The sequence below is a fragment of the Heteronotia binoei genome, chromosome 12 (assembly GCF_032191835.1).
Source record: "Heteronotia binoei isolate CCM8104 ecotype False Entrance Well chromosome 12, APGP_CSIRO_Hbin_v1, whole genome shotgun sequence".
Taxonomy (NCBI): domain Eukaryota; kingdom Metazoa; phylum Chordata; class Lepidosauria; order Squamata; family Gekkonidae; genus Heteronotia; species Heteronotia binoei.
Genome location: NC_083234.1, coordinates 29,635,820 through 29,647,466, shown reverse-complemented (window position 1 = coordinate 29,647,466; position 11,647 = coordinate 29,635,820). Strand labels below are relative to the sequence as shown.

At 42.0% G+C, this 11,647-nt stretch overlaps 1 protein-coding gene across 3 annotated transcripts in view; it reads right to left on the bottom strand.

Annotated features, from left to right (window-relative positions):
* PKNOX2 (PBX/knotted 1 homeobox 2) overlaps positions 1–11,647 on the bottom strand; it is a 345,266-nt gene that overhangs the window by 14,701 nt on the left and 318,918 nt on the right. For all 3 annotated transcript variants that reach the window (XM_060250580.1, XM_060250578.1, XM_060250579.1), the window contains one exon: positions 8,711–8,830. In XM_060250580.1, coding sequence (XP_060106563.1) covers positions 8,711–8,830 — 120 coding nt within the window. The remainder of the gene's footprint in view (positions 1–8,710; positions 8,831–11,647) is intronic.

Here is an 11,647-nt window from a genome sequence, read left to right as displayed (position 1 = left end):
GCCTGTGCTGCTAGGGCCTCAGACTTTGCCTTTCTTTGCTCAGATCCCACCTTTTGGTCTTTAAGCAACTTTTGCAATGCAAGCCTGGAGGGATTCTGGTTTAATAAAAGCTGCTCTTGATTTAAAGCCCCCACGAGGAACTACAACTTGTAAGCTAAAATCTATAGCAAAGTGATATTGGAGCAATTTTGCTTCACAGAGATGCATTCGTGATGGCTTATTTCTGTCTAAGCAGAAAAAAAGTGCTAATCGCGCATTTTGAGGCATTTCACAAGAAACTCTTGTTGTACTGAACTAAATCAAGGACTTGCAGACTGAGAATGGATAAACTGAATGGTTCAATCCAGTGCAAAATTACACCCTTCTAAATCCACTGAAGGTAATGGGCTCAAATAGGCTTTACTCTGGTTACAACTGCACTGTAAGGGTGCTACACAAAGCTGATGCAAAAGTCCAATGTAGCTTAATAAAAAAACATTTTTTTCTGAATAAGCCAGTAATGGGAATTCATCACCAGTTTGGGGAAATGTGAACATTATCCAAAAGTAAAATTATTCTACCTACAGAACACTCACAAAAGGAAATTTAACCATGGATTAATTCCAGCACTTTTGAAAACCTTGTGGTGATGCTAGTGGTGGAAAGTGCCATTAAATTGCCACCGACTTATGGTGACCCTGTAGTAGGGTTTTCAAAGCAAGAGATGCTTAGAGGTGGTATGCCATTGTCTGCCTCTGAGTGGTGACCCTGGACTTCCTTGGTGGTCTCCCATCCAGGGCTGACCTGCCTTAGCTTCCAAGGTCCAAGGCTATCCAGGTCAGGGCATGGTGGTATTTCCTTGTAAATGCTGATAGTGAAAACTCACTGGAAGGGCATGAAAAGACTGAGACCAATTTTGCACTAGGCTTGTTCTGGGTGGAGAGAGCTGTGAGTTGGCGCGCCACTTTCCCACAGCAAGCGAGATCCTCTTACTTTCTGCTTGCCATGGAAAAGCGGCAGGCCAACTCGCAGCTCAGGGGCAGCTTGTGCGAAAACCTAGAGAAGTGCCCGGAACAAGCCCTAGTGCAAAATCGGTCTGACAGACAGCTGTATGGTGCAATACCAAGAGCACCTGCAACCATTTCCTTGAGAGGAAAAACACTGCAGCATTCCTTGCACCCCTAAGCTAAAATCTCCATATCCTAGATGAGTCCTGAGCGAGTTGCCATTTGGGCTTGATATCTGACCTTTGACAAAATGCAGACTGCTCTTCTCAGTGAAACTGGAAGAACAACTCTTACTTACCAGCTGCATGATTTAATTAATAAATTAATAGGCAAGGGTGTTTTGCAAAGAGAAAGATTTATCACTTAGCTTCCTCCTCACAGCCCGGAGGAACAAACTGCAGCATCGTAAATGCAGCATGAACCTCCTTTCCTGGCGGACTGACCTGGCTGCCTTTTATCGAAGAGAGTGGAGGTGAGGAGAGGTCTCAGAACGCAGCTGTGAAAAACAAACACCAAGGAAGCAATAGGCCAAAAGTTATTGGTTTGTGTGATGTGGTGCCATGGCTCTTCCCTCTTGGTTTGCTTGTCCATTGACATCATTTCCCTAGCTTTGTCCAGCTATTTCAGGCTCTTAAATCTTACTTGGTTTTTCTGGGTACTGTGCAAAGGCTGGAGGAATTGGAGGGAGGGCTATGATGAGATACATGAGTTGCATGAGGAGCCCATGGTTCTCTTCCCCTTGAAAATGGAGTTCATTTTTCTTGTGGGACTTGAAAGCACGGGTGGAGATACAGGAGTGATGGGAAGAGGGTGGCAACTAGTAAAGGGTGAACATTACAGCTGTCACCCAATTTAAGAGATCTGAATTAAGTTTTAATAGATCCATTTATGATCAAGGTGTCTCCCCTGCCAGGTAAGTAAGCTCCACGAGGTTTGGCTACATCAGGGGTGTGTTGCCCAGTATGCAAAGGAGCTCCTGCCCAGAACTAAACTTTGTTGGTCTTAAAGGTGCCACTGGATTCAGACTTTATTTTTAAATGATGCACATATTAGTTGCAGTAGGTTTATAATCTCAGAAGAGGCACTGCCTAGAGCACATCAGGGGAGTTACTTGCTGGCACTTGCTGTTTTGTAGGGTTTTTTAAAATAAGAATTGCAAATTTAAAGTCCACTGCCTAGTTAAGCTGGGGTGGGGGGGGGGGAGAAGAGAAACTTTTACATTGATAAAAATGGTTTACATCATCAGTCTCCAACCTTTTTGGCACCAGGGACTCATTTTGTGGAAGACAATTTTTCCACGGACCCGGGGGCGGGGGTGGGGTGGGAATGGTTTTGGGATGATACTATTGTGCACTTTATTTCTGTTAGTTTGGTGTAGTGGTTAAGTGTGTGTACTCTTATCTGGGATAGCCGGGCTTGATTCCCCACTCCTCCACTTGCAGCTGCTGGAATGTCCTTGGGTTAGCCAGAGCTCTCGCAGAATTGTCCTTGAAAGGGCAGCTTCTGAGGAGAACTCTCAGCCCCAACCACCTCACAGGGTGTCTGTTGTGGGGGAGGAAGATAAAGGAGATTGTGAGTCTCTCTGAGACTCTGAAATTCGGAGTGGAGAGCAGGATATAAATCCAATGTCATCGTTGTCTTCTTTTTATTACAACATTGCAATATATAATGGAATAATTATACAACTCATGGCCCAGTTGCTAATAGGCCATACATGGGTTGCGGTCCACAGTCCGAGGGTTGGGGATCCCTGGTTTACATGGATTCAGTGACTCAACTGACCAACTAAAACAGGGGTCCCCAACATGACGCCCTTAGGCACCATGGTGCCCACTACCTTTCCTGGTGCCTGTCAAGTGTTTTTAGATGGTGGATGGGGCCAGGCAGGACTTCTGTCCAGCAGGCCTTACGATTGGCCACTGGAGATCCAATGAGCTATGCAAATTAAAATAATATTATTTCAGTGGCAGCTGCCACCACAGTGCTGGTTTAATTCTCCCTCACTCTACTCTTTCCCAGTGTTAAGTATTCTTCTTGTGCTTCCTCTTTGTGTGTGTGGTTCCGCCTCCTGTGGTGGCCATTTTGTTGTTGTGCCCATCACCCTTTGTCAGAATTCTGAATTTGCCTACAGGCTCAAAAAGTTTGGGAACCCCTGAACTGAACTCTGCACTCCTCACTGAAAATCATTGTGCAGAGAAAGTGGGAGGATATTCTTCCTTTTCTATAGCAACATAAAAGTGCCTTGACAGAGAACAAAGGAAAGGTCCCTGACCTGAGGACTCTGCAATCTCAAAGTCAGATCTGACATGAGGGTAAGCAACAAAAAGAATGCAAGGAGGTGAGGATAAACATGGGGTGGGTGGGTGAGGTGGGGGGAAAATATGCTGAATTAAGTCCTAAGGATGCAGAAATGAAACTCTGCTCAGGTTGCTACTCTGCCAAATGCCATAGCTAAACAAATGAAATTGTATAGAGTTGATTTTATTCAACACTTACATAAAGGAAACTGCATCCCTATGGGCTGTTCACTGTACTTTAAAAAGATCTACAAACTTATACACTTGAAGAAAATAATTCACTGTATGATCAAGACCGCAGCAAGACATTTTTGCTTCTGTAAATGGCTCAATCACAGTGTGAGATCCAAACAGTGTGAGATGCAGGGCACTATTATCCTGTTGTGTGCCACAGCAGCCAATATGAGCAATCAGATTGTGCTTCAGCATCCTCTCAAACAATCACAGGGACTCCTAAGGTCTGTCTCTCAAACCAGGTGCCATTTCCTTTGACATCCTTGTGGACTCGTGGGGTGGGCTACACACATTGCTAAGAAGGCAGCCAATGGAACATGTGTTCCTCAGATCACCTTTCTGGATGCCTTCACAGCCAGATCTGTTGCAATCTTTTCAGTTTGCATTCTTTACAATTTTGACTACAGTTTCAAGTTCAGTGAACTTCTTTACTTGTTCTGACCTATTCAAATTTTAAATCGCTCACAAACTGCATCATGGGGTAACAATACCAGCTAAGGATGAAAACAACAACATGCAATTTTCCAAGAACATTTCAGCACTTGTGGAATTTTATGGCCGCATTAATGTGTGATGCATTTTTCTTTAAATGTCCCTTTGGACCAGCTGTCCAGTGAGAAGACAAACTAGAGAAAGCAGCAATGGTTGACACAGCACCCCGATAAAGAAGGCCACTGGATTGATTGCTAAATTAACACATGTGCGCTCACCCCAAAATCTAAACACAAAAAACATTTGGATTCAAAACTGCCATAAGTAAACCCCAAGCTTCAGGGATAATTGGGACAAGCAGGCTAGAATGCCCCAGAGTCTCTTTCTAACAGTACTAATTGCATAAATCTGTATTAATTGCAGTGTAAAATGGTGCACAGGAAGATCTGCCAAGGGCCTTATAAATCCTTTGCTGTTGCAGCCAAATGTTGTGAAAGGGAGACATGAAAACAGAGTCCTTAAGAAAAAATATCAGTGCAATTCCAAGTGAAGTCACATCCTTCTAAGTCCATTGGAGCCAATGGGCTAAGAAGGGTGTAACTCTGTTTAGGATTGCACTGTATGAGTCACCAACAAAGATGCACTGTAAAAAAACAATACCTTTCCCCTCTGCTATTACTGTCCTTTCTTCTTATCCTGCCTCAGTTTTACAGATCCCCTAAAGCAGAAGTTGTCACTGCTTCTTTTAAGAATCCAGCATCAAAGAGGAAAAATAATAATTGCCCCACTGGAGCAGATCAGCTCAAACATCCTTCTAATTGAGTATTCTGTTTCCAACAGCAGCCAGGAAGATGGCTTTGAACACTCCAAAACAGGGCATGGAAATGACAGCCATATCCTGTTGCTTGTCTCTGACATCTGGTCCTCAAAGGTATACTGCTGCTGACCATGGAGGTTCCAGTTGTCTTGGCTAACAGCAGTTGATAGACTTATCCTCCACTAATATGACGAATCCATCTTGCAGGAATGCATTCTGTAAATAAACTCTGTGTATCATCTTAAGAAGCCTGTCCTGTTACTAGTCCTAACCAGAGCTTTTTTTTGTAGAAAAAGCCCAGCAGGAACTCATTTGCATATCAGGCCACACACCCCAACATCACTATTGCTTCATACAGGGTTTTTTTTGAAAAAGCCCAGTGGGAACTCATTAGCATATTAAGCCACACCCCCTGATGCCAAGCTGGACAGAACTGTGTTCCTGTGTGTTCCTGCTTTAAAAAAAAAGCCTGGTCCTAACCCTAATTATAATTAATTTCCCAAAGTTCTAGTGTTAGGAGGGAGGGACAAAAAGTTCCTTCTCCATGACATTCATAATTTAATCTGTCATCTACATCTTTTGCCTTTTGTTCACTCTTGGGAACCACAGCACAGTGTTCCAAGTGGACTCCAATTATACCTGTTTCCCAATTAGTTGGGTTTCCTGGGCAGCAAAGTAGAACTTTTAAGAGCTGAATTTAGAAACTGGTTTTTAAGCCCTATGATACCAAACAAATGGAGGTGAATTTAAAAGGTGACTTGCATAAGAACAATCTACTCGGGCACAAGATGTTTAAAACATGCTTAGTTGAAGGAAATCAGTGAATTTGACAAGTTATATAATTTTGCCTATGTGACACAAAGTCTGCAAAATGTGAACATCAAAGGCTTAGAAACTTGAACAGATGTGACTGTGCTGTAGTAAATAGGCCAACATCTAGCTTTCTGGCTATTCCCAAAACACTGCCTTAAGGGTTCTAGTCCTTATGGGGAAAATTAAAAAACAACAAACACCAAAATGAGGAAATCATGGGCAGATCCATCCTTTCCAGCTGATCATTGGAAAAGGACCCTCAAACCAAACAGCTGAAAAAGACATGTGAATGAAAACACCTGAAACAGTCAAGGATTATGCCATCAAATATGTGCCTGCAGTGAAAAATAAGGACCCATCACTCTAAGCCTGTAATATCTGCAAAAAATGCTAGATGAAAAATCTCTAATTGTATATTTGTGCACAGGACTTTTTTTTGTAGCAGGAACTCCTTTGCATATTAGGCTACTCCCCTCTGATGTAGCCAATCCTCCAAGAGCTTACACTAGGCCCTGTAAGAAGAGCCCTATAAGCTCTTGGGGGATTGGCTACATCAGGGTGTTGTAACCTAATATGCAAAGGAGTTCCTGCTACAAAAAAAGCCCTGTTTGTGTGTTTGGAAATGATAAGTTTGATAAAAATCAGGATTTTTTTCTGGTAGAAGTTCCTGTCTTGGTCATTAGTGGCAAATGGAGTTTTCAATATGTGTCCAAACTCCCACATATTGCTACATTTCCCTCCGTTCAAGGATTTGGGGGAAACATAACTGGGAGATCAACTCTCAACTTTACAAAAACTTTTATCATGTTATAGTATGAAATGTATTTATAATATAATAACAATACTAATAAAGAAATACTGATCAAAAACTATGCATAGTTTCCATGTGATTGTTACAAAGACAAAACTGTGACTAAGCCAATGCTCTTCTTTCCTTCTTAGTTTCTGGATCAACTGCAACATACTTATGTATGCATTTCTTGCTTGTGGCTGACCCAGAAACAGCAAGGACAATTATTCCATGATGAAGCAACAGGCTGAAATGCAAGGAAATGAGCAGTTTAAATGGCTTGTTTGGTGCCTAAATGTCCAACAGGTCTCTCACCAACCCAGCAATGATTTGGGCATTTAAAAAGCACTAGATTGTTTCCTTGCATGGTATGCTTCTGGGTCAGCATTTCATGAATCATCTTGAAGTTCAGCAGAGATCTTCCTCTTGCTCCCCCCAATAAATACTTCATCAACATTCCCAGTGCCCATATGATGACGCTGGCAAAAGTTGTTGGCTGAGACAGAATTTGGGAGGCCAACACTTAGCCTTATTGTTGCAGCCTTCTTTCTCTCCCCGCCCCCCCAAATCCATTTTTTTACTAGAGGGTTGGGAGACTGCACCAGTGGTGATGGTCATCATGAAAAAGCGACCTCCCCTTCTGTGCAAATGAAAAAGCTGTCAGAGAGTGGCTTCAGCACCAACAGAATGACACCACATTAAAGAATCTGATAAAGATCAAACCTAAGAATTTCAACTTTTGAATTTTTGAATTTGCTAAAACTTGCATTTGAGCAGTGTAATTGCTCCTTCAGGTTAGGCTTACTCAAACTGTGCCTTTCCAGTTGCTTGACATCTCCTGCAAAGTAAGACAAGCATCAAAACCAGGAGATTTATTCGGCCACTGGAAGGCCATGATCTATGGTTGCTGAGTCACAGTCTGTTTGGTGGCTCACAAGTTGTGCTGGCTTGCTTCAGTCTGACAGCTGCTCCCCTTGGTTTTTGGGCTCTTGTTCTCTTTCCTGTACTCTTAATACTTGTTATTGATGCTGCTAATGGAACTAATTGAAGTTGCTAATTGATGTTGCTGAGATGAAATGGGGGTGCCTTTTGTGAAAAATTTCACCCCTGTGAAATGGTTCCTCCCTCCCTTTCAGCTACTGGAGTGGAGTCTCACAATAAGATCACATTTGGAATTCCTGCCCCAAATCCCAGATGAGTTGAAACAAACTATAGTTAGTGGATTTTCTTATCAGTGGAATGGAACTTTCTGCATCCTTTCTCTCACTGATCTCTACAAAGTGGTGCTTCTGTGGGACAGGAAACTCAGAGGAATGACATGAGCATGAAGGAAGGGGGAATTAGTGGAAATGTGCCCACTCTTGCACTTCTTTATCTGGATGATATGGACAAGAACTGCTAAGGGTACTTGGATAGGACTGAGCCAAAGGGAGGGGTGCATTTTGTTATGTTTTGCAACTGGCAAAAGTAATTTTATTTTGTCAGTTTTTCAGAGAGTGCTCCAAAAGGGGACACAACTGTTTATTCATTTTGAGTGATGGAGATCAATAAACCTATTGGCTTGGGTCACCCATATAGCCAGTATAGAAAACATTGCTCTCAGTATTTATTTTGTTTTTCCCTCAGTGATGACAGCACATTTGATTGACTACATAGTGTTGTGATGTAATCATGTTCACTCTGTGATCCCTGATTGGCTGGGGTCACTCAAGGAAGAAGAACATTGCCCCAACATATACCTCTGGTAAAAGGTACCACAGTAGAGGAAGAGAATAGAAATGAACAACAATGAAGGGGGGGATGACCAATGAAGAGGTTTCAGCAAATACCTTTGGCCCCTGGAAAGATGAAATTGATAAACTGAAATGGATAAACATTTGATGCAATCCTAGTACTGGGTATGAAGGTATTTGCTTTTGTGTAGGAAGTTGAACATGATAAGTTCTTTAAAGGCTGATAAGTCTGTCATTCCATGGTGTATTGAAGTATGAGAACAGCTCTTGTCCTGCTTGCAGGAATATGCACATACAGCCATGGAAATCAATGAGCAAGAGGTGATTTGCACCACTGCCGATAAGCATGGTGCTTGCACCAGTATACAGCTGAAACTAATCCACAGGAAAGAGCTGTCTGTTTCAATCACTAGCCAACAAAGTAATGACCACTACATTGCCTGGGTTTAAACCTTCCATCTGTCTCTGTTGTGAAGGTGTTTGTGCTTACCCCAGATAAGCAAACGGCTTCATAAACAAACAGGGAGAATCCTTCAGACCAGCCTCAACTTAATGGAGAATGATCCCAAGGGGTTAATCTCTCAGACACACTTGTTGACTTCTCTCACCATAAGATGCTGAAAGAGCCAGGAGCGCATGATATTTGTGGCATGCTTCGGCAGGACTCCCCGTTTGTTCTTTGACTTTTTATCTTCGCTGTCAAGGAGAGAGGTCAGGTCCAGGTTAACCTACAGGGCAGGCAAAGAGAAAGAAGAGCTTAACAACAATGCAGGTGTGTGTGGGGGGGGAGAAACCCGAGGCTGGGTTGCTATGGTGACAAGGTTCACAATGTCGGTCTGATTTCACGGTGGTTCCATGAGGCTACACAGTGTTGTGCTATTCAGAGCAACAAAACCAGAGCTATCTTAGGAGGAACCATATCGTGGCCTTAACTAAAACCAAACAAAACTGGCATCTCTTGTGTGTCTGAGGGTCAAACTGGACAAATATGGGAAAATCTATTAATGGAATTTGGGGTGAGGCCTACAATTTAAATCAGGGACATGGCAATGGGACCTAACTCTGTGCTACTTTCCCAACCACAAATATTCTCCCACTGGGGAAAACATGTAGGTAGCCCTATGAAGCTGCAACCACCAGCTTCAGGGAGCCATTTGAAGTTGGGAAAAGAGAAACTAAGGAAACAAGTGAGATTTCTTTGTACAATTCATGCACAGAGTCTGGATCAGTTGAGACCAAAGTTCATCACAGCTGGGCATCAAACTCCAGTATAGTTCATGCTGGACATGGGTGAAGGAAAGTGACAGGTAGCTGTTAAGTTTAATTTGAGTTAAGCTCAACAAGGATTAGCTGAATAAAAACACTTGATTTCAGTGCTAAGAATGAGCCTTGAAACATATGAGCTAATTATAAAAAAGATACCATTTTGTGATTTGTGAGAGCTAATATGTTCTATGGCATATGAGTGTTGGCCTAGATCTGGGGAGGCATAGGTCACATGTCCAACTAGGAAACTCATTGAGCATTTTGGAGGCCAGTTGTTAGGTCTTGCCTACCTCACAGGGGGTTATGAGAATAAAAGTAGGAGACCGTGTGTAAAACCCTGAACTCTATGGAGGAAAGATAGGATAAAATTGTCATAGACAACAAAACCAATGCAGACAAGTATTTCAACAGCACTTACTTTCAACTAAGTAACTTAAAAAAAAATAATAAGAGCCTTAGTCATCTCCTTGAATTTTTTTTTAAAAATACCCTTTGGTCTATTAATCAGTTTAAAAATGTGTAATTCTCAATGGAATTATTTTCAGGACAGCAGAGAAATATATTTTTTTTTAAAAAAAGCTGATAAAAAGAAAATGCAAAGATCTGGGGAAGCAGAAAAGAGAGAAGTTTTAATGAGGTTTCAGGAAACTGGAATCTTGAACGTCAAGTTAAAAAACACGCACACACCTTTCTTTCTTTTTTTCTTTTTTTAAGGTTCTTCATAAAAACATTTCTTCTGCATGAATTAAACATCAGGATGGCAGCCCTGTGTCAGGTATAAATGATTCCCCCAGGTGCCGCTTGGGATGTATTGCAAGGCCTAGGCTGAATAAATTACCCAGGCAATACAGAAATAACATTAAGAGTGCTTGTCCAGGGCTCCGTCTGTGGCACAATATTCCCAACATACTTGTATTCCAACAGATCTGATCAATTTTCCTCTAAGATCTGAGCTAGCAACAACTTTCACACATTAAAAAGAGCTGAGATTCGGGTTTTGTTTTTCTCCTCATCTCCACACAGAGAGCTGAGAGAAAAGACAAGAAATTGGGGATATGGCAGCCCCATCGAAGCCTCTTTTTTCCCCTAAGAGTTTTATTGAGCTTTGTAAAATATGAAATAATAAATGCCCTACTGTAGGGACAGGGCCAGAGAGATTTTAAAAGAGCTCAGAGACTGATCTGGTGCAATTGTGGTCCCAGTGCTGACTCAGTTGGAAATGTCAGTATATCAATGCATGCACTTCTTTTCTTTAACAGAAAAAAATCTTAGTTTGGGTAGTAAGAACTATATGATTTGCCTCTCATGAATATAAAATAGAGGAAAGAAAAACTGGGACTGATCTCAAGAAATAGGTTAGAATTTCCACATGTAAAATTCAAATGGGGACACTAAGGGGGGAATAATACCATCCACCACTATTAAGATTATCAGTAAGGATGCACAGGAACCAGCTGAACTAAAGTTCATCACGAGTTTTGGCCACTTTGCAGTTCACAAAGCAATGTTCGCACACTGAAGAACTGCTACAAACTTCCACAAATTACCAGTTTGTGGTGGTTCATGAAGAGCAGAAAGTAGGGGTTTATTCCTGTTTTCTGCTGCTTATGAAAAACAGATATTTGGTTTAAATGGCTCGGAGCCATTTAAACCACTGATTTCTTCATATGAAAAGCTGCAGGGAGCAGAAAGCAAGGGTTTCCAACAGCTGAGCAGCAGAGATCACCACAAAAAGCTATAGGGAGCAGAAAGCAGGGGTTTAAAATTTAAATGACTCACGAACCAGTTTGGTTTGTGAACTGGTGAATCAGTTTGTGCTTTAGCTATGAACCACAAACTGAACCACAAAAATGTGGTTCATGCCCATCCCTAATCGGTACTCATTATCTGAATTTTTCAATAACCAGAATGATTTTAAATGTCTCCTAGGCTAGAGACCAATGAGTTTTTGAAGAGGGTTGGAGGTGATATCATAGTGATGATGGAAAGTACCATCAAGTCACAGTTTACTTGTGGTAACAAGAGATGTTCAGAGATTGTTTGTCATTGCCTGCCTCTGTGTCACAGCCTTGGTATTCCTTGGAGGTCTCCCATCCAAATACTTGGCAAGGCTGACTCTTCTTAGCTTCCAAGATCTGACAAGATCAGACTAGACTGGGCTGTCCAGGTCAGGGCAGATATCATAGAGGTCTGTATATTTTTTGTTTTGCATATTCATACCACTGTTATGGCTGGGTCTTCTTTTGCTTCCCAAGATCTTGTTTCCTACAGCAGACTTG